At 43.4% G+C, this 22,848-nt stretch overlaps 1 protein-coding gene across 6 annotated transcripts; it reads left to right on the top strand.

The window, feature by feature from the left end:
• The first annotated feature begins 880 nt into the window (after positions 1 to 880).
• Positions 881 to 22,418, top strand: CTPS1 (CTP synthase 1). 6 transcript variants are annotated; one of them, XM_083512159.1, is made up of 20 exons: positions 881 to 1,098; positions 2,457 to 2,586; positions 4,272 to 4,449; positions 4,702 to 4,872; positions 5,894 to 5,994; positions 7,062 to 7,178; positions 8,366 to 8,449; positions 8,684 to 8,764; positions 9,079 to 9,230; positions 12,077 to 12,209; positions 13,481 to 13,569; positions 15,246 to 15,340; positions 15,695 to 15,757; positions 16,467 to 16,510; positions 17,485 to 17,581; positions 18,565 to 18,620; positions 18,707 to 18,803; positions 19,058 to 19,202; positions 20,492 to 20,582; positions 21,429 to 22,418. In XM_083512159.1, exons 3-19 carry the CDS (start codon positions 4,284 to 4,286, stop codon positions 20,574 to 20,576), a joined length of 1,776 nt encoding a protein of 591 aa, XP_083368285.1. In that variant the 5' UTR covers positions 881 to 1,098; positions 2,457 to 2,586; positions 4,272 to 4,283; the 3' UTR covers positions 20,577 to 20,582; positions 21,429 to 22,418. The 6 variants fall into 6 exon arrangements, with proteins under 6 accessions (XP_083368285.1, XP_083368284.1, XP_083368289.1 ...); XM_083512161.1 differs by lacking the exon at positions 881 to 1,098 and adding an exon at positions 1,163 to 1,797; XM_083512160.1 differs by lacking the exon at positions 881 to 1,098 and adding an exon at positions 2,245 to 2,343.
• Positions 22,419 to 22,848: the final 430 nt, after the last annotated feature.

Raw genomic sequence — 22,848 nt, 5'->3', positions numbered from 1 at the left:
AAGCACCACTTTAGCTAATGGGGCCTCCTGCTGCTGCTGCGCTGCCGGAGCCCGATTTTTGTTCTCATCCTGAAGCAAAGCTCCTAACCTGAAGCACTATTTCTGGGTTACTGGAGTATGTAACCTGAAGTGTATGTAACCTGAAGCGTATGTAACTTGAGGTACCACTGTATTGTTGTTTAGTTGTTTAGTTGTGTCCGACTCTTTGTGACCCCATGGACCAGAGCACGCCAGGCACTCCTGTCTTCCACTGCCTCCTGCAGTTTGGTCAAACTCATGCTGGTAGCTTCGAGAACACTGTCCAACCATCTCGTCCTCTGTCGTTCCCTTCTCCTTGTGCCCTCCATCTTTCCCAACATCAGGGTCTTTCCAGGGAGTCTTCTCTTCTCATGAGGTGGCCAAAGTATTGGAATCTCAGCTTCAGGATCTGTCCTTCCAGTGAGCACTCCAGGCTGATTTCCTTAAGAATGAAGAGGTTTGATCTTCTTGCAGTCCACGGGACTCTCAAGTCTCCTCCAACACCATAATTCAAAAGCATCAATTCTTCGGCGATCAGCCTTCTTTATTGTCCAGCTCTCACTTCCATACATCACTATTGGGAAAAATATTTTATTGGGAGGCCCTAAAGGACCTCGTCCCCTGGCACCCGGCTCCTACGTCCACAGACATGCATACGATCGCGAGCCTGTACGGCCTCCACGGCTCATCCTCGGCGCCCATCTAACGCACATGCAGTTCATTCATTCATGCACTCACTCCATTCATTCTCGGCCCGCCAGCCCTTCTCCCCGCCCCTTGTCAAGTCCCAGCTAATCAGAAGCGGGCCCAGAGAAGAAGGCGGGCGGAGTGCTCGCGCCAAGCTCTGCGCAGGCGCGCTTCCTCATGAAAAATATGCCTATGTATACATGTTCTGGAGCCCGCCGGCGCCTAGCTCCTCCTCTTCCTCCCTGCTCTTTCCCCATCCCCATCCCATGTGTTCTAACCGCGAGGTGCCGGCTTCACGCGCTCGCGGCGCTGCTTCCACCTCCTCCGGTTCCGGCCTCGAGAGATTCGGCACAGGCGAGGCGGGCGGGCCGTTTTTCCTCCTCGGCATCGCGGGTGAGGAGAGCGCGAGGGGAAAACGGCCGTTATAAAAGGGGCGGGGGCAAAGCGCGCGCGCGCATGTCGTGGCTGGGAAGGGGTGGCGGGGCGCGAGCTTCGAGGCTGCCGCGTGAGGAGGCGGCCAAACTGTCGGGGTCCTCCCCCCCCCTCCAGAAAGGAGAGTCGAGGGGGGGGGGAAGGCGGTTAGGCTGAGCTAAGGAGAAGAGCGAGCGAAAGGGGTCGCCTCTTTCCCTTGGCCAAACCCTCCCCATAGGCTGCCTCGTCTGTGGGGTCGTCCCTCTCTTTCAAGGGGGCCGCCTCCGTCCTTTGCGTACCACAGATGCTCAGCGATGCTGGGGTTTTTTTGGGGGGGGTGAAGGGTGGGCGTTGAAGTCCAGAGACGACCCCCCCCCAAAAAAAGCTCAGCAGACGGATCAGGAGAGCTCCCCTTCCCCAATGCAGCAGAGGTGGCTTTGGCCCGTATTTAGATACAGGCCAGGGAAGGAGCTGAGACATCATGAAGCCCAGTTGTGTCAGGTTATCTAACTGCCCCACAGCTGGTGCTGGTTTTTGGTCAGCATGGCCTAGAGAGGTTGAAGTGTTGGCTCTAGGAATGGCAGAGACCAAGGTTCAAATTCTCGGACCTGCCCCCTCCCATGAAGGTTTACTTTCTCTGACAACCAGATCTGCCTCGCAGGGTTGTTGAGAGGATAAAAGGTGTGCTTCCTTGGAGGAAAGATAAAAATAATAATAGGAGTACACCCCCTTCTTTCTTTCTTTCTTTCTTTCTTCTTCTTCTTGTCTCCCCTCCCGTGTAAAGAAAGGCCTCTGATCCCATCCTCAGTTGAATTCTGTGCCTCAAGAGGTTCTTATTAATGATGTGCATTCCAGCCATACCCTAAACTTAAATGAAGATCATATTTTATGCCCTTTTATCTGATTGAGATTTTTTTTGGTTCTCATCAATCTTCTCTTTCCCTGGTCTCTTTTCTCCCACCCTCTCCTGCCCCAGTTAATCCCCCCCCCCACATTTCTTGAAATATTTATGGGGGGGGGGGAACAATGGAATGTGCCTGGAGAGGCATCAAATGTGTTGGATATGACACACATTCCAGCTACCCTGGCAGCTTTTCCAAAACTTTTTATTTCATATGAACAGATGAAGTAATCTGTAGACTTCCCGCATCCCTTCGTTTGCTGCAATAGACAAACAGAATTGCTGTGTTGTAAGTTTCATCAAATGCAAAGTAGGCTGTAGACTGTGTAAGCTGATATGTTTGTTTATGACACTTTTAGTATACAGTACTCTCCTTCCAAGGACTCTGGGATAATGTAAGTGGTTCATGTCTTTTCATTTTATCCTTGCAATGGATTAGTGACCAATGCAGGATCATCCAGAGGAGCCATATCTCTCCCTTCTAGTCTAAGAAGCTAACCACTGTGGCACACTCGAACTTTCTTTTTCCACAGGAGTAGCCATGTTAGTCTCTTACAGCAGTTGTCAAGGTATCTGGCTCTTAAAAGATTGAACACATTTATTATGGCATAAGTTGTTGTGGACTAGTGTTGATTTCATCAGATGCAATGTAGTCCACAGAAACTTGTTCCATGATACATTTATTAGTTTTTAAGGCTATTCATTCCGTTTGCTGTTGCTTGTGACTTAAGACACAATTAATATGCTGGATTTTATGGTGATGCAAGAGTCCTTTTGGTCCCACCCGGTCACATTACCACTATCATACACTTATATTCTTCTCCCTTATTCCATGCTGGAGGACACAACTGGCAGCAGTGGAGGAATTATGTCTACCAGAATGCCTCTTCAGAGATCTTACCGAGGTCAACCCCAAACGCTGCAAAATCATGCTGTTTGCCAGGGCTTTTAATCTGTGAAGATTTTCCTTTTTTGAAAGCACTGCTGGATGTGCCTGCTAGTTTATACACTTTGTTTTTATTTAGATTTTAAATTTTATTTTGTAAGCTGCCTTAATTTTTAAATATATATCAAAGGTGGATTAGAAATTTTTGTTTTTATTCAGATTTTAAATTTTATTTTGTAAGCTGCCTTAATTTTTAAATATATATCAAAGGTGGATTAGAAATTAATAGCATCAATAAATGACTGATGGCTCCCATCCCTGTCCTGCTTTCCTTTATGATTTGTTCTCCTGATTACACAGAACAAGACATATTTGTGATTTGCTGTCTCACTGTTCCTTTAAGCAAGGCATACACTATAAATAAGAGTAGTGGATTTTATGAGGTTTAAAATTTTATAGGTAAAAGAATGTGTCACATTAACTTTTAAATGGAGTAAGAAGTTTTGCATACAGTTGTTCCTGTTATGCACTGTGAAGAGTCAGTGTAGTTTGTATCAAATTTGTCCCTAAAACTCTGGGAACTTGGAAGTCAATATCCTATTTTTAGGTGGACTGCCGGTTTGCTTTGGCTGTTGCAAGTTATTCTACTTTTCATTGGTAGCTATATTATTATATTTATAGACTGCTATCAGTATGCCTGGTGTGTTGTGGTTTAATTTTTACTCTGCCTGCCAGAAAAGTACACAAAGCTTACGTAAAACCAATACAATACAAAGTAAGTTTCAAAATATATTAAACATCGTGAAAATGCAGAAATACAATCTAAAATGGAAACAAAATGACCAGTGAAACCATACAACAGTTTAAAGCAAAAAGTGGTTTTAAAAGCAGCAGAATACAAGGTACAATCAGCATTATAAGAAAACCTTATTCATTACAGAATACTCAGATGTAAATCCTATTGACTTCAATGGGGCTTACTGTATAGGAAGGTGTGTCTAGAATTGCTCCCTAAGGCAATAAGGGGATGGAATTAAATGTATAAATTAAGCCTAGAGTGTAACAACAACATCCAAATGGAAAATAAAGTTTAAAGTATAATCATTCTGTCTTTATTCGTTTTAATTGGACAAAGTTCACAGAAATAAATTGGTTAAAAGATCTTTCACATACCATTGACAGTTTTGTGTAGGTGGTGTTAGTGCATTTATTCTGTAAAAACTCAAAACATTTTCTGTTACATTTTCAACATAGTTTCCATGTTTGGATTTAAATACCATTGTTCCAGTATCTAGGCAGAGATTATTATTGTCAAATTAATTTTTGACAATTTTGTGTTGTCAAATTAATTTTTCTTTTCTTTTCCAGGTATTAAAACAAATGAAGTACATTCTGGTAACAGGTGGTGTTATCTCTGGGATTGGGAAAGGAATAATTGCTAGCAGCGTTGGGACAATCCTAAAATCATGTGGCTTGCACGTAACTTCAATTAAAATTGACCCATACATTAACATTGATGCAGGCACCTTTTCTCCTTATGAGCATGGTAAGATGGAGAGAAAGAGCAAACTTTTAAACGTTAAGAATAAAATAACGCTGAGGATGTTTTGAGGGATGGTGGTGTATAATTGCACTAACTGTTGCATTGGGGTGAGGGTTTGGAATTGCCAGTGCTATAGATAGTGAGTTGGTGACAACTTTTTTAGGGTGCAATATAGAAATACTGGTTAGTATTTGTAGGGAAGAAGGTAGTTACTGTTTCAAGCAAGTCTAACTTATGAATGTCACTTGGTTTTAGGTGAAGTGTTTGTGTTGGATGACGGAGGGGAAGTGGATTTGGATCTGGGCAACTATGAACGCTTTCTTGATATCCGACTCACAAAAGACAATAATCTGACCACAGGGAAGATATATCAATATGTCATCAACAAAGAAAGGAAAGGAGACTATCTTGGGAAAACAGTTCAAGGTAGGATATTGGAACTGGGTTCACTTGGATTTAATAGAAGTCAGCATATCAGCGTTTCCAGTATTATGACAGGCCTTGTGCCTTTTGTATCACAAAGGCAATGCTTGGTTCTCTGTGTACTTCAGCTGAATGCTGTTCTGATCTGTAGCTGGCAAACATGGGCATGTTTACATTTATCCCTTCTGCTCATTTGTTCTTGGCTCTCATGGTGGCATGCACAGTTGAGAAAAGTATACAAATAATTCTAAAAATAAGGCATGACAACACTTGATATATACATATATGTGGACAATATATAAATCATTATGCTGTGGTTTGGCTTGTGAAGTTCAAATTGGTCGTTTATGTTGTTTGCTGACCTAAAATATCTCTGCCTTGATTCATATTATTGTCAGTATTTCTACTGTTTGGAACAGGAGTGGCAACTTCATGGGAACAATGTGTTTGGGACAAGGCTATGGTAATTCCTACGTCATCTGGGTATTTATTAGGAATATTGAGAGGGGAACTAAATCAGTATATTAATGAAAATATATAAAGTATATCAAAGAAAAATATACCGTATTTACGTGAATCTAATGCACCTTCGAATTTAATGCACATCTCAATTTTTGAAACCAAAGAAGTATTTGCTGGTGCCATCAAATCTAATGCGCACCCTAATTTGGCCAAAAAAAGGTGTGCAATAAATTTGGGTAAATATGGTACATAGTAGCTCTGGTTCTTGGTACCAGTTTTCCAGTGGCAGGGTCTGCTTATTTTAAATAAATATAAAAGAAGAGTAGTCCCTGTTGAGATGAGAGGGTTCTGAAACTAAGACATAAGCTGAGGAATAGGATTTCAGCCCTAGTCATGTTAGTGCAAGTCACAACAAATATCTGTTGATTAATAGGGCACTGCTCTGTGTTGGGTATGGAGCATGTGAAATCTAAGATACTGGTTTTTATGATTGTTTTTAGTTTGAAAATGGACAAATATATTCCAAACACTTCACTTCTTCTCTTCTTGTCTCGTTTTGCAGTTGTACCCCACATTACAGATGCTATCCAGGAGTGGGTAATGAGGCAAGCACGAATCCCGGTAGATGACGATGGCATAGAACCTCAAGTCTGTGTGATTGAGGTTGGTATCCATGATCTGTTGCACAGGTTAAAGGCTGAATGTTGATGTGTCTTGCTAAACCATAGTGTATTGCAGTGTGGGTGAGCTGTAGGAAGGTTGTGCCTGATGCTTATTCTCTTTCTCACTTGGCCATTGTTTTTCATGCTGGCTTGTTTCAGACAAACCATAGTTAACATTTACAGTATTCTTCTATTTTGGATGAAATTTATTATCTCTTCCTCCTTGTGTGGGAGGAGGAGGAGGGATAGGTGGCATATGAGCCCAAGATTTGCTGCAGCTTGTTCTGGTCATCAGTTTGCAGTAATCCATGTATTTTTTTAGAGTAACATGCAAATTTGGCCAAAGAGTTGTATCTAATTTTACTTATACTTGGAATAGACTCGTTGAAATTAACAAACATGACTAACCTAGCTCTATTAAATCCAGTGAGTCTACTCCGAGTAAAACTTAGACGGATGCAACCCAATATCTTTTTATCATATATTGATACAGTACTCTGGTTAGAATTCTGATAGGGGCATTTGAGAGAGTGTCAGCAATTCCCTCCCTCCTTTTAGCAAGTTCTATCTTTGCTCATCTAAGGATTTATTTGCATGAAAGTAACCTTTCCAAAGAGCATAATCTTTCCTGTGTTCTCCAGATAACATATAGCACTAATTTTCTGGGAAGATTTTGCTTGCAGTCACAGAATATGGAAGAAATTTAAAAGAAAAAATATTGGTTGGGTCAACTGGAAATGTGAAAGTGTCAAATACCTAATTGTTCTGGGTTGATCTTGCTTGGTTAGTAAACACTTCTATTTGAATCCAGGCTGAATGAGTTGAACTTTAGTTCCATTCAAAGAACTGGGATAGGATGGTTAGTTATTGCTTAGTACCCATTGAAATAAATGAAATTGAAGTGGAGGTAATTTAGTCTGGATCCAACCTATGGCTTGCATCATCCAGCATCTTATTACATAGCATACTTTGAGGTGAACTGCCGATAGTTATACAGAGTGACATTGATGCTGTCTTTGTGTTCTAAAAACAGAGTATGGTGCTTAATTCTAGATCTCTCTGTTTTAGCTTGGAGGAACTGTAGGAGACATTGAAAGTATGCCCTTCATCGAGGCATTCCGCCAATTTCAATTCAAAGTCAAGCGGGAAAAGTTTTGTAATATTCATGTCAGTCTGGTACCACAGGTAAGATGTTCAGTATAAGGTTGCGTTTGTTGTTTCTGACTGTTTCAGCAGTACATAAGGAAATTTTGTAAGCTTCCCTCATTTTGGTAGTGTGGAAAAATAAGTTTCTCTAAAAATAAAACAAACTATTTTCATTTGTGACCTTCTTAACTAGTTTCGGAAAACGTATCAGTTCTTTAATGATGTTGCTCCATCTCAGATGATTAGAAGTGTGTCCTTGGAAATGGGAAATGAAATTGGCATTTTTTTAGCATTATGAACACCACTACTTAAAAAAAAATAGTATGAAAAAGGGCCTAAAGGCAAAAATAGTTAGTAAAATATAGTAATTCAGGCGATATTCATATGTTTCAAAATGCAAACACTAGTTGATGTTTGTGTCAAATTGCATAGATTATCTCTGGAGAAGTAACCTGAATCTACCAGGCACTACCTAAATTGTCCTGTACAGGTTTACGTGGAAGTACTTCCTATGTTCAATGGGTCTTCCCCCTCTTACATGCTTTATATTGGAGCTTTGGCATCTCAGATACGACTGCTTCACTTGATATAGTCATCATAACAATTAGGTTACAAAATCCTATATACAGTATTAAATCCTTTCGGAAATAGTAGGAGCTACTGCCACATAAACTTTTCTTTTTATGTCAGCTTTTTGTGGCAAGGTTGCTATCATATAGTTGATTACTCAAGTATTTAATATCCAGTAAGAAATCACTGGCTTCTGAAATAATGTAAGTATATATCTTAGTATATGGCCATAACATTGATAGCTTCTTCCATTTGTATTGTAATAAATTTAGTGGAGCCTTACATACATAGAAAAATACCCAAAATTCCTGTGAGTTTTGTTCATCGAAATAGAAGCATTTAATCATGTTCCTGAAAGCATCTGATAAGGAATTAATTAGTATAGGCACATTTAATACTAAATTGTTCAGCGAGCCTTATTATAGCATGTGAAGCTGTCTTCTAATGATGTTCAGATAAAATCAATTTTACATTATTCTGGGTCAGTGAAAAATACTTTATTTTGCTGTTATTGCTTGCTGTTTCCTTCAGTGATTTGTTAGATTTGCTAAAACTTGGATGATGGCTGTATATGTTGCTGCAGTACATAATACTTTGGAGGCTGTAGATTTGACACACTGTCTTCTCATACATATTTCTTGATGTTTGTGCACTAGCCAAGCTCTACAGGAGAACAGAAGACAAAACCCACCCAGAATAGTGTTCGTGAACTCCGGGGTCTTGGTCTCTCACCAGATCTGGTAAGTTTGCTGTGGCATGTAGAAACACACTCTGCTGGTTTTATAGAAGTTTTCAAATGTCATAAGTCATGGGGTGGAGAGAGTTGTTTTAAATGATGCCATATCGACAAATAGCCATGAAGCATTTTGTTTGCAGAAGGCAACAAGGCAGATTTCATTAACCTACCAAGTGCTAAAGGTTAGGTTTATAACCTGGTGCAGTATTGTTTGATAACTTACTGTTTTCATTCCTAGATTGTATGCAGATGCTCCACGCCTCTAGATACCTCAGTAAAAGAGAAGATTTCCATGTTCTGTCATGTAGAACCAGAACAGGTAAAAATTCTTTAAATGTATGTGTTTTGATATCGTTGGCACATTTATTTGTGTACAGTAGTACATCCGCGTGTGTGCACAGAAGCTGTCCTCCGGTTGCGAAAACTTCGGGATACGGCCGGACCTCCTGTTCGCAACCGGAGGTACCACTTAGGTCATAGATCTGGTCTGTGCATGTAGCAAAATCTTCCCTTTGCAATATACAGCATATAAAGTTTTTTTTTACAAAAAAATAATAATTCTCCCAGGTACTAGAGCTGTGTATTATGCACATCATAAATGTGACAGTGAGTATTCTTTCTCTTATTGAACAGGTAATTTGTGTTCATGATGTCTCTTCCATCTATCGGGTACCTCTTTTACTAGAGGAGCAAGGGGTGGTTGATTATTTCCGACACCGGCTTGACCTTCCCATTGAAAAGCAGCCTCGGAGAATGCTCATGAAATGGAAGGAGATGGCTGACAGGTGAGCTCGCTCGTAGGAAGCAACTGTGCTATTCTGACCGACTGTGTTACCAGAGGAGCGGCTAGGAGGAGAGCTTGTTTCCTTAGCCCTCCTGAGCTCCAGAGTATTTTAGCAAGAATAGATTCTCTTCCTAACTATTCACCTACAGAAAAACTGTAGATAAATCTTTTTACAGGTACAGTAAGTTAGAACTTGGCAAATTTCCTGTGTTAAACTTTATACAGTGGTGCCCCGCAAGACGAAATTAATTCGTTCCGCATTTTTTGTCGTCTAGCGAATTTTTCGTCTTGCGAAGCACGGTTTCCCATAGGAATGCATTGAAAATCAATTAATGCGTTCCTAGGGAAACCGCTTGCCAGGCTGGCGGTGCGGAGAAGGGCTTTTCTCCCCACCGCAAGCCTTCAGCACAGGTACGGGAACAGAGGGGAAGGCGCGCAGCGCTTTCCCTCTGTTCCCGGGGCTTGCGTGGGAGGAGGGTTTTTCCTCCCCACCGCCAACATTCAGAACAGCATTCTGAATGTTGGCGGTGGGAAGGAAAACCCTTCTCCCACCCCAAGTCTTCAGGACAGCCATCCGAAGGCTGGCGCGGGGAGAAGGTCTCTCCGCCCCCCCCACGCCAGGCTTCGGTGCATCCTTCAGAGGCTGCTGCCATAGTCACGCGTCACTTCTCCAGCTGGGAGAGGGTCGCGGGGCTATGGTTTCTTTAGCCCCGCGCGCGCTCTCCCGGCTGGAGAGGTGACGGGCGCCTATGGAGGTTCCTGCCATATGCGCGCGTCACAACTCCAGCTGGGAGAGGGTCGCGGGGGGCTGGTTTAGCCCCGCGCACGCTCTCCTGGCTGGAGAGGTGACGGGCGCCTATGGAGGCTCCTGCCATAGGCGCGCGTCACTTCTCCAGCTGGGAGAGGGTCGCGGGGGGCTGGTTTAGCCCCGCGCGCGCTCTCCCGGCTGGAGAGGTGACGGGCGCCTATGGAGGCTCCTGCCATAGGCGCGCGTCACTTCTCCAGCTGGGAGAGGGTCGCGGGGGGCTGGTTTAGCCCCGCGCGCGCTCTCCCGGCTGGAGAGGTGACGGGCGCCTATGGAGGCTCCTGCCATAGGCGCGCGTCACTTCTCCAGCTGGGAGAGGGTCGCGGGGGGCTGGTTTAGCCCCGCGCGCGCTCTCCCGGCTGGAGAGGTGACGGCGCCTATGGAGGCTCCTGCCATAGGCGCGCGTCACTTCTCCAGCTGGGAGAGGGTCGCGGGGGGCTGGTTTAGCCCCGCGCGCTCTCTCCTGGCTGGAGAGGTGACGGGCGCCTATGGAGGTTCCTATGGAGCTGTTCCTGGAACAGCTTTCCGAAGTGGGGCGGCTGGGGCAGGTGACCCCGCCCCCCCCCACTTCGGAACAGCTGCAAAAGACGTCAGGGGGAAGCGGGGAAGCGAAGCGCTTCGCTTCCCGCTTCCCCCGGACCTCTTCTGAAGCAAGGGGCTGGGGGGAGATCGCTATCTCCCCCCAGCCCCTTGCTTCAGAAGAGGTCCGGGGGAAGCGGGGAAGCGAAGCGCTTCGCTTCCCCGCTTCCCCCGACGTCTTTTGCAGCAAGGGGCTGGGGGGAGATCGCTATCTCCCCCCATCCCCTTGCTTCAGAAGAGGTCCGGGGGAAGCGGGGAAGCGAAGCGCTTCGCTTCCCCACTTCCCCCGACGTCTTTTGCAGCAAGGGGCTGCAGGGAGATCGCTATCTCCCCCCATCCCCTTGCTTCAGAAGAGGTCCGGGGGAAGCGGGGAAGCGAAGCGCTTCGCTTCCCCGCTTCCCCCGACGTCTTTTGCAGCAAGGGGCTGCAGGGAGATCGCTATCTCCCCCCATCCCCTTGCTTCAGAAGAGGTCCGGGGGAAGCGGGGAAGCGAAGCGCTTCGCTTCCCCGCTTCCCCCGACGTCTTTTGCAGCAAGGGGCTGCAGGGAGATCGCTATCTCCCCCCATCCCCTTGCTTCAGAAGAGGTCCGGGGGAAGCGGGGAAGCGAAGCGCTTCGCTTCCCCGCTTCCCCCGACGTCTTTTGCAGCAAGGGGCTGCAGAGAGATCGCTATCTCCCCGCAGCCCCTTGCTTCAAAAGAGAAGACCCGCTGTCCCCGGGGCAAGCTTCGTTTTGCGAAGCAAGCCCATAGGGGAATTCGTCTTGCGAGGCAAATCGCGGACGAAAAAACCTTTCGTCTAGCGAGTTTTTTGTCTTGCGAGGCGTTCGTCTTGCGGGGCACTACTGTAGTTTTATCTTAACTGGACTGAAGTAGCTATAATATGTGGATGAGTACTTAGAATCATAGAGCTGGAAGGGGCACCACGGGTCATCTAGTCCAACCCCCTGCAATGCAGGAATCTCAACTAAAACATCCATGACAGATGTCCATCCAACCTTTGCTTAAAAACCTGCAGTAAAGGGAATTAAGGGAAAGATTTAAACTTAATTAAGGCTACAATCCTATACCACTAAGCTGGGAGTATGCCCCATTGAGCCCAATGGCATGTTTCTCAGTAGACATGCCTTCATGTAGAGAAGCCTAAAACCCCCCTCTTATCCCCATATCTTCATTCTGTAGTGGTAGAATCAATTTTATAACCTCAGGGATCTACCATCTTATATGCATATATAGACCAGACCTGAGAATTCTCATGCTGAATCATATTCATTCAACATTTGGCTTTGTATGCCTGGGCTCTAAACATATACAATATTGCATATGTGCTGCCAAAGCAAGAGGCTGCTTGATCATGCAGGTCTGATCTTTTAACTAATTATTTTAGCTAAAAGTATAAAGTTTGCGCTTTTAAAGGTTAAAGATAGAAGATAATAGTGTTGTGCTTTTTTGTTTTGTTCACACAGATATGATCGCTTATTGGAGACCTGCTCTATTGCTCTTGTTGGCAAATACACAAAGTTTTCAGATTCCTATGCTTCTGTCATCAAAGCTTTGGAACATTCTGCCCTGGCTATCAATCACAAGCTTGAGATCAAGGTATGCTTTTCCACTAGCCCCAGCAGAATCGCTGTCTCCTCTGGATTCATGTTTAAAGCAAAGGGCAGCAATAACCAGGATGTACTTTCCTGTTTTGAGAATGGTGATTCAGCAGCAGCCATGGTGCCAATATTTCCAGCCCATAAATACTCATGCACGAAAAACTACTGTATTTAGAAAAAACACAATCCCATTTAATGTTACATTCAAGCAGCACTGAGGATAAAAAAGCTTACTAACCTGCTGCTACTTGCATAGCCATTGGACATAATTGGTGGTATAGACGCATAATGGTGATTCTGTTTCGAATCCCCAACTGGGTACTCTTCCTTTCCAGGGGACAAAAGATTTTGGGAAGCTTGCCATATAAAATACATGAATGGGGAAAGAGGCAATCCATTCTTCCCTTGCCCCCCACAAAAGTGGATAAGGAAGGTCACTAAGCAGAATATAGGTTTTGTTTACTTTAAACAGCAATTCAGATCTAGAATCTACAGGGGAAGGGTAGGCAGCCTGGTGCCCTTCAGAAGTTCTGGGCTACATCTCTCATCAGCCTCAGTCAGCATGGACAATAGTGAAGGATGATGGAATTTGAGGTCCAGAATGTCTGGAGGGCTACAGTTTGCTGCTACAGGAATTAAAAACCCTCTTGGAAGAGCTCATGTATGTAATGTGACACCTTGAAACCTCCATCTTTGGAGCTTCAGAGCAAACAGAAGACAACAGTTGTCATGATGGCAGAAGCCCTCCACCAAATGGAAGGCTCTTAAACTGTTTCAGCCTATGTGGATGTCTTCCTTCACAAACTGTTGGATTATCGGATTGTTTCAGAAAAGATTGTTTGCATCCCACCCACCCTCTTGCATTTCTTACTACACCCAGAGGCAGTCTCTGTACTTGGTGACTGTGCCTCCAATTCTAGAGCGCCAAGGATATTGGAGAGGGGTGGTAGAAGCCCTTTTGGCTCCAAATGGTAAAGATTTGTGAACAGAACAATAAATTGACCATCAAAAATAACATCTGTTTTGCAATACAAGACCTGTATTTTTTGATGGGTGCAAAAATTCCGTGCTTCAATAATTGGAACAGTTGTGTCATACGTAGTTTTGGGGAAACAAAAAGAAATATGTGTCGATCTCTTCAGATAGTGTTTGATCTGGTTGTATCCAGCAGTGAGGGAGGGGAAAAGCTTTTTGCTCCAGTGAGCTAAAAAAATGGTACCTCTGATTCTGCTTTAATCTCACGTTTTTTAAAAATGGATTTCTTCCTAGTACATTGATTCTGCTGACTTGGAACCAGCTACTCTCCAAGAAGAACCAGTTCGATACCATGAGGCCTGGCAGAAACTCTGCAGTGCTGAGTAAGGCATACATAACCTTGCTTTCCTCCTTGAAACGCAGTGACTCCTACTGGCATCATTCTAGGCTTCTTTTATTGTTCCCTGGTTGGCTCAGTAGTCTAGTCTGGCTGGGCCTGTTTATATAGAGTTAGAGTGGCCGTTTTCCTTTTTATCTTACGAGCCAAGTAGACAGTGGAGTCGTGGAAATGGATGGATGAGGTTAACTTAGGTTCATTAATATCAGTAGGTCTGTTCAGGGCAGAACCTAGTTGCACAAAACCCAACGTGCCACATATCCTGTTACTCAATGGCAAGAAATCATACTGCCACGAATAAGAGTCTAGTTATATATTAATAGCCAGTGGTCTTTCAATAGCAGTTGATTGCAATTGTTACATAGATCCTGCATACTCAGAGGCAATTTGCCACTGAATACCAGTTGATAACTCTGAAGAATAGCTCATTTGGTAGAGCATGAGACTCTTAATCTCAGGGTTGTGGGTTCGAGACCTATGTTGGGTCATAGATTCCTGCACTGCACGGGATTGGACTAGATGGTCCTCATGGTCCCTTTCAACTCTATAATTCTTTGATGATGGTGGCAGGATTCTGGAACAGAGTATATTAATGAGATTCACTTTTTAGCTGTGAATTCATCCTTTCCCCCCAATAAATATTTTTATTGAGTGTTTATGTATAAAGATACAAAACAAAGGCAATATAGTACAATAAAACCACAAAAAGATAGAGTGGGGCATAAACCAAATATATGTATACAATTCTATCCCATGTATACATGATCAGAAGTAGTGTATATTGCATTTTAGTCGTGCACTCCAAATTTCCAAGGATACTGCAGGCAGCGGTTGAAGGTTTGCACTTCCTTGGAAGGAACGTCTACTTGCATCTCTGACCCTTTTCATACATAGATTGATACTGCAGAGCACCTTAATCATTCTGAATAGTCTCTTTTGGAGATGAGGAGCAAAACAGCCATGGTGTTCAGCCTTTGAAGCCAGTCCCCTTTTATATGCTTCGGTTGCCTGGCTTCACCAGGATTACTCTAATTAAACAACAGCTATAAATATAAAACATTTGTTTGAGGGGAACTACACATTTGGTGGAGACTTTTGTCTGGAAACCTGCATGTCTGCTAAGTAGCAAAGAGAATTTGAAGGTCAGACGCAGCAGGCAACCCTGCACAATATACTTTACTTTAAGCATGCCTTTCTGCTGTTGCTTTGCAGTTATTTGGAAAAGATCCAAGAGTGTTCACTGAACTTCTGAAACTCCCGCCCCTTGAGAGTGATTAATGAAATGCATGAAAGAAATGGACAAATTAGTGAATGTCATATATAGGAAGAATGGTAGCCGTTAGAAAGAATATGCTGAAAAATGGACATGTTCTATAGATCGTTGGCAGATGCACTGGACATATGACCCGAAAGGAATGTATTTGTATACCCTGGTGGTGTAATTTGCATTTTTGAGTCACTCTGTTCTGTTTCTGTGTAGATGTTTGAAGTTTAAAATAATAATGAAAAGCTTTGTGGAATGCAGATTGTTCACCTTCCTGCATTGCAGGGGTTGGACTAGATGGCCCTTCATGTCCCTTCCAACTCTACAATTCTATGATTCTATGAAAGTGTAACAGTCTTTCAGGTGTCACTGAATGGATCCCCCCCCCTTTTATGCAGTGGAATCTTGGTTCCAGGAGGGTTTGGTGTTCGAGGAACGGAAGGGAAGATCCAAGCTATTTCTTGGGCAAGAAAACAGAAAAAACCCTTCTTAGGTGAGAGATGATTTTTTATTATTATTACACACCAGGTACAGGTTTTACCTGTTAGGCAATAATCCACCCTAATACCTCAGGATCAGGTAATTGAGTTGCTGTGCAGCCTGTCAAATGTAAGAGGCAACTGGCAAGAGGAGTTTCTGGTTTACACTGATCAATATCTGTTTTCTTCATGACTTTGAGCTTGCTTGGGCGACATACAAGCAGAGATCAGCATCCCCTGTACAGCGCCCCCCCCCCCACGACATTTTTGTCATCTTTGTCCTTATGTGGCCCCTGATACAAATAGTGGTTGCTATGACAGAGTTATTGGGGACTTGAAGAGAGTGCTTGTGCTGTCTTTTTCTGCAGGAGTCTGCTTGGGAATGCAGCTAGCAGTTGTGGAATTTGCCCGCAATATCCTGGGTTGGAAAGGTAAATGCAATGATATAAAAACACTTCATTGGGGATGGATTTATGGGTGCCAATACTTAAGATTGCTAATAACGTGTTTCTAGTGGATTGGTATAAATTACTACCTGTGACATTTAAAATGACTAACCTTAAAGGGGAACAGCACCCATTTTTCTTCACTCTGTCCTTGTAACTGTTTTCCAAGCCACAGACATCTGCTATGCAAACTGTTGTATTCAATTGAACTGATTGGAATAGGAGGCAACATTTCCAGTGCATTTACTACTGATCTTAGAGTTTCACAGGATAATAGTTAAGATCTGTGTAGCTTGAGAGTGCTTTAGGGACATATTGTCTCCGTAATCCCTGAATCAAGTCTGCAGGATAGGTCACAGGTATTCATGATAGCATGACCAGTACAGCCCAACTCACATCATGAGCACCCTGAAAAGTATTTTTTAGCTGTGTGTTATGTTAATATTTCTGAGTTTTGTGCCTAGAGGCTCCTTTTTGAAAAAAGAAGCCTTATACGGTAAGGGATGTGAGTAGTTAAAGGTTGGACTGTGAACCATAAGCCCATAGCTAAATTATGCTTTGGTCATGATCTCAAACCCTCACTTGCAGCCCTGCAATTTGGGGTTAATGCTGACCTATCCTGCAGACCTAGTGACTGATGGAAAGTTGGGGTTTGCACTGCTAGCCATATCTGATCAACATTTGTAATTGGCAGATGCCAACTCTACAGAATTTGACCCCAAAACTACTCATCCAGTGGTAAGTATGATGTAATTTTTGAGCCTAGGGTGGTTTTACTCCTTGCACGTCCAGAGCATTCAGCATTTAGCATTTTTCCATAGAGAACCAAAAATATGAAATACGTTGGCTGGCTTGCACAGAAATTAATGGCAAGAATAGACGGTTGGGGTGTGAAACATACTCCCCTTATGGTCTTATGGAATGCAACCACAAATTGATGAATGGAGCATTGTGGCTATGGTGCCTATCTCTGTTGCATTGTATAAGTCAAAACTTTCAAGGTTGTATTCAATTGAGTTTTACTCAGAGTCGAACCATTGAAATTATGGTCCTAATGTAACCATAATCATTAACTTTAGTAGGTCTACTCTGGGTATGACAGGTTTTGGCCCATATGCCTGGAGAGAAAGCAAGACCTCTCTATCCATGTGGGACATAATGTTCAAATACGTAATAATATGGCATGTCATATTATTGGACCGATGCATATAGGTCCAAGATGTAGGATCATTTACAGTTAACACCATATTTCTGCTTTTATGTTATTTTATTGATTTTATTGATTTTTTTTTTTAATTTATGGACATTTATAGCCCACCTTTCCTTCAAGGAGCTCCGTGTTTTATCTTCACAACCGCCTTGTGAGGAAGCTTAGGCTAAGAGACAGTGACTTGCCCATGGTCCCCTTGAGCCTATGTGTCTGTTGCATCTCTCTTCTTCTTCCTCGCCCCCAGCCAACCTACAGAACTGAATGACTATCTGTTTTGTATGGAAATTCCAGGCCATTCCACTACAGAGCCCCATGACTCCTCTCTAAAGTAATCTCTTGGCTTGATTGAAATGTGATGAAACCAGTTTTCTACTTGTAGAACACAAATGATTAAGATTGATGTTTATGGCCTTTTGTTTATGCCAAGAGCTACCCTTTGATGTATGCTTATCTTCTAATTCCTTTTCAATCCCATTGTCCTCTTTTGAATTACTTTCCTCAGATCGTAGACATGCCGGAGCATAATCCTGGTCAAATGGGTGGGACCATGAGGCTTGGGAAGAGGAAGACAGTTTTTCACACCAAGAACTCAGTCATGAGTATGGCTCTTCCTAGACCTATGTTATCTCTCCTCCTTTGTATTCCACTTTCCTTTTGCTTGTTGGTGAACAGTGATGGTACAAATGCATGATCTATTATGTTAAGTACTGGAAGATTTTGTGCTAAATGGCTCCCACTCCTGTTGTTATTTTAATTGATCAGTCTCCTTCCACGTATGTCCCTCGGCGATGCACACAACATATAATAAAAGCAGTTTCAAAACGGCACAAAAAAATAACAGATGAGTTTAAAAGCAATACAAAATGGATAAATATGGCAGAGATGTGTTGATCCAGTTGGAAAGTTTCTTGGAACAAACTTTTCAGGAACAGAGACTTTTTCTCTCATTTCATACCAAAACTTTGTGGTGGTACAGGGACTTAATGGTAGCAAGTTTAGTGTAGACAAGAAGTACTACTTCATACAATGCATATGTAAATTATAGAATTCACTGCTAGAAGATGTGATGGCCAGTAGTTTTGATTTTAAAGGGGATTAGACAGCTTAGTCTGTGGCTGCTGACCGTGATGGTTAAATAGAACCAGGTCCAGAGATGATATGCCAGTTGCTGGGGAGTGACAGGAGGAGACAATTGCCTTGATGTCATTATTGAAGTTCTTGGAGGCATCTGGTTGGCCACTGGGATGTAGCACGTTGGTTTAGATCAGGGGTGCCCAAACGTTTTTCAAAGAGGGCCAGATTTGATGAAGTGAACATGCGTGAGGGATTGAACTTGTTGAGCTTTTGTTAGGATTTGACCCCAATAAATATAATGCCACAGGGGCTGGATAAAAATGGCTGGGGGGCCAGTCAGGTCCCCAAAACAGACTTTGGACATGCCTAGGCTGGTCTAGCAAGTCTCTTCTTTATCTTCTTTGGTGGTCCAGTAGAATTCTGAAATTTATTCTTTGGAGGCGAAGGTGTGGTGTTAATGTGTTTAGCCAGTCTGTAATAAGCACAGCCATATTTTCTCCATGGATAGGAAAACTGTATGGAGACGGTGACTATTTGGAAGAGAGGCACAGACACAGATACGAGGTATGCAGCAATATTTATCAACCCCTGCTACCACATTGGCTTTTCTGAAGAGAAGTGATTGTATGACACCACTTTCCCTTCCACAGGTAAACCCAGAGTTGAAAAACACCTTTGAAGAAAACGGTCTGAAATTTGTGGGCCAGGATGTCGAAGGAGAGCGAATGGAGGTGGTTGAGCTGGAAGGTAAGCACTTGAATTAGTAGCTGGGAGACTGACACTGTTGTCTTAGGCAACAACAAATATGGAAAGAGGGACTCTTCCTTCCTTGGATGGGGAGAATGAATGGCAAGTACCGCAATAGTTAGTCGATGCAGCAGAGAGACGGATGATGGTAATCAGAAAAGCTTTATATTGCCTATGTACTTTGGCCTGGCCTTGCCGATTGAGAGGGCTTCAGATAGTAACCTAACAAAGCATGTTACCACCTTCTCTCCTAGAGCATCCATTTTTTGTCGGTGTTCAGTTTCATCCAGAGTTCCTCTCCAGACCTATAAAGCCATCTCCTCCTTACTTCGGCCTCCTCCTGGCTTCTGCAGGGAGGCTCACACATTATCTACAGAAAGGATGCAGACTCTCCCCCAGGTAAGTTCAGCTTGAGTGTCTTGGCTCGTGGTATAACTGCCGGCTTGGCAGTGTTTTCTGTTCAGCATGGTGCACCAATGAAAGGCTGTCTCCTATTTCTGTTAGGCATAAAAACCTTAAGGCTGTATTGTATCTTCCTTCCTTGAACTTGGGCCTACAATATCAGTAATGCCTTTGTAGAATGAAAGTGTAGGGAGTTGTGCTTCTACTGTGGCTCATTAGTCTCTGGCTTAATCTCCCTCCTTAGGAAAATTGGTCTGCTTTTATCTTTTGTTGCAGCTGACATCAGTATACTGTTCGTTAAGTAGTGGAGAATACTGCTGACACATATTTTGGGTATCAGTGTCCTAAATGCTCTTTGTCATGATTAAGGCCAGTCTTCTGGTATCATTCCACTTACAAAGAAATTGCTACCAAACAATCTCTCCCCGCTTTCCATCCCAGTGTAGTCTGGCACTATAGTACTGCCTGCCAAAGGCTTGTGGAGTTTTGCCAGACTCAGAATGACTCTTCACAAAATTGCACTCTCTAGGAGCTTTGTCTCGGAGAAGCTGCAAGGGGATGTGCACAAGGCTTACATTTTCTGTTCAACATAGCGAAGGAGGAAGTCCATTCATCTCCCCTGCATTTTGGTGTATGTTCTAGAGATGTGGCAGTCTCCTGTATATTTCCTCTGGCAAAATGCATGCTCCCCCCCCGCCCTTTGTACGCCGCACATGGTATCCTTTATTGCTAGTCTGCCCAGCACTTGAAGTTGCCCCTAGAATAAAAGGCTGCAAGAATCCTTAATGTCACCTGGTCAGTGCCTGCCCTCTGCACTAAGAAGGGCCATGCCTTTTTAACCAATTGGGCTATTTTAAAGAACAATGCAAGCCACAAATTGGATGTATAAGAATCCTCAAAGGCTGGAAAACAGACCTGGTGTCAGCACCTGATATCCTAGAGCAGCTGTTGGGACTCTGGTGGCCCAGCAAGGCCCACCAGCACTGATGTCTCTGCCCCCCCTTCCACCCCCAGTTAGGTGACTGGGGTCCGAAAGCCATATTTATTTCATTCTGTACCCTAGAGTGACACTAGGTCAGATGCTGTGGGGCACTGTGAGAAATTAAAATGTTGCTGTTGTCACTGCCAGATTTTCTGAGAAGGACCGGCTAGGCTATTTTGTGGAAGTCTGTCATAGGCTGTAGTTCCTGACTGGCTAGATCATGTAGATGAATTTGCATTTGTAACTAATGAACCAGAGCCAGTGTGTAGAAGTTCTTATCTTTCTAATGGTCTGAATGTTACAGGGATACCTACAGCGACAGAAGCGGAAGTAGTTCACCAGACTCTGAGATCACAGAACTGAAATTCACTGCGGTGAATCATGAGTGATTGCTGGTAATGCTGTCCTTTCATGTTCTGAACTTTCAAATTATCTTTCTTCCATCTCTCCCAGTTGTGAATTTGGGTCAAATCTCTGGGCGTTTCTTAACCATGGGGGGGGGGGGAATTGTCCGGTCTTAGTGCTTTCAGACTGGGAGGAGTGGCATCTCAAAGCATAGTGCACAAATACAGGCAAAGCTAAATATACCATGAGATCTACATGTTGAACCTGGCTATTGTGCCTTGGTAGCAGTGACATTTCCATTAACATTGCCTTGGGTCCTTTGGTGGAAAGGAAAAGCAGTGTGGTGTAGTGGTTAGAGTGTCAGACTAAAGAGACAAGGATTCAAATCCACAGTTTGCCATGAAGTTCTCTGGGTGATGTCAGTGACTAACCTGTTCTGTAAAGATGTGTCAGGAGAGAAATAAGCAAACATTTTATGCTACTGAAAGCTAGCTAGCATGTAAATTGGGCCACATTCCCTTCTGAGTAACTGTTTGGGGGCCATGTCAAGTGGTGGGTGGTGTCAGAAGGAAACATACATTTGACTAGTTAACACTTATGCGCGCACACACACACACACACACAGATTATCCTCCATTCAGACAAGAGGCAGTCAGAGTTCAAGGAGTTTCCAGCCAGGCAAAAATACTTGAGAAAGTATTGAGCATGAGCAGTGAGAGGGGTGGCTGAGGATGGTGTGTGGCCTGGGGAGACTCCCAAGGGCCAGATGGGAGAGGCTTGGGTTTCTGGGCCTGAGGTTTCTCACCGGTGATGTAAATATACTAAAACAAATGCATTTCTTTTATTTTAAAAAATCCTTTTGTCTCTCTTACCTACCCTCCTCCCCACCATTCCAGATATGCCTAATTTTCAGAAGATCCTTCATTCCTTCGATGCAATAGTTGAACTGCTGGAGTCTTTTAAATCACGTCACATTAATTGTATTTTGAAAAAATCATGGCACACTTCTTTTGTTCATTTAAACTTATTTTGTATTCTGAGAAGCTGACACAGTGGTGCCCACCCGTGCACGATGGTGAGCTTAAAAACAAGAACTAAAGAAACAGAGCAAAGAGGGGGACAAATTCTGGATTTCTGAAGAGCCTTGATACACCAGTGTCAGTGTTGCCAAGGAGAATATGTGTCTAGGCTTTCTGTTCACTTCCATTGTGGTTGGTTTAAATTACAGTATTTACTCTCTTGGTGGATTGTGGGAAGGGAGGTGCCACAAAGAGGGAATAACTTGACACATATTGAGAGAAGCAAAGTGGTGAGATTTGGTGCCACCATTGAACCTTTGTTCCAGGAGATTCCTCTTCCTGCCGGTCAAATCTTAGGGTATTTGGTTAATTCTAAGCCTAAACAAGTCATATTATGCTGCAGTGATATAATTAAAATAGAGTATAACACCACCACCCCTTTTAGAAGCTTGTGATGGGCAGTTTTTGTTTTTGTCCTGCTTCCTGGACTGCCATAACTCCTTGCATCAAGGGGGCCACGTGTACAAGAAAGTGACTTTTCAGAAGCTGCCTTTGCAACTCTCATTGAGAGACTTGCCTTGGACTAAAAAGTCCAAGGCCTCACACTGCTGGGGACTTGTCATGTGACACATATGCAATATGTGGCCTGTGCTCAGCAATATATTTACTCCATCCCAAAGAAGAGGAAAAGGGCGACGCTAGGCTTCTGCAAAAGGCGGGAGCTGCATGAAACAAGTGTTTGTAATCTCCCCTTTTCCAGTGTAGGTTGTAAGCTACCTTTCCAGCAAGCTAGGAGAAACTCTGTTACTAAAAAAATGTACCGCATATCTAAACACTTCTGAGTTTAATAAAACTTGGGGAACACAATCTGTGTGTCTGTTCTGGTTATCTATCAAACTTGAGGACTCATTTTACACTCGCCCCCCTTCACCATCTTGCTGTAAGATGGTGTCTACTTCATACCTGTTTCTCCTTCCTGCTAATGGGTTATGTCAGCAACTTCCTGGATAAGTAGTTGAAGAAAAATGCTGTTATGGAAAGCAAGGGCTAATTATCTGTAGAGATTGCTAATACACAAATTTTCCCTCCCACTTTTTCATAGCTTTACCACCATGTATGGCATTTTTCCATAGGAAGCAAAATCCAGTGGTGCCATTCAGAGTTTAAATGTTAATGTGCTGTCTTGATGCCAAAGGAGAATAATGCTCTCCAGTAGCCTTGAAGAAGGTACCCAATTTAGGAATAAGACCCAGTCATGGCTCCAGAAGTCTTCCTGCAAACCACCTACAAATACAAG

The sequence above is a fragment of the Podarcis liolepis genome (genome assembly GCF_965112155.1).
Source record: "Podarcis liolepis genome assembly, chromosome: 7".
In the NCBI taxonomy this organism is placed as follows: Eukaryota; Metazoa; Chordata; class Lepidosauria; order Squamata; family Lacertidae; genus Podarcis; species Podarcis liolepis.
The sequence above is the reverse complement of the archived record's forward strand: the minus strand, read 5'-3'. Positions and strand labels throughout refer to the sequence as shown.

What these genes read in the sequence shown, in the direction of transcription:
- CTPS1 (XM_083512159.1), top strand. Translation starts at nt 4,284, where the DNA reads ATGAAGTACATTCTGGTAACAGGTGGTGTTATCTCTGGGATTGGGAAA. An exon ending in CTTTTCTCCTTATGAGCATG is followed by an intron (nt 4,450 to 4,701) that starts GTAAGATGGAGA and finishes ACTTGGTTTTAG; the next exon opens with GTGAAGTGTTTGTGTTGGAT. An exon ending in CAGAAACTCTGCAGTGCTGA is followed by an intron (nt 13,570 to 15,245) that starts GTAAGGCATACA and finishes CCTTTTATGCAG; the next exon opens with TGGAATCTTGGTTCCAGGAG.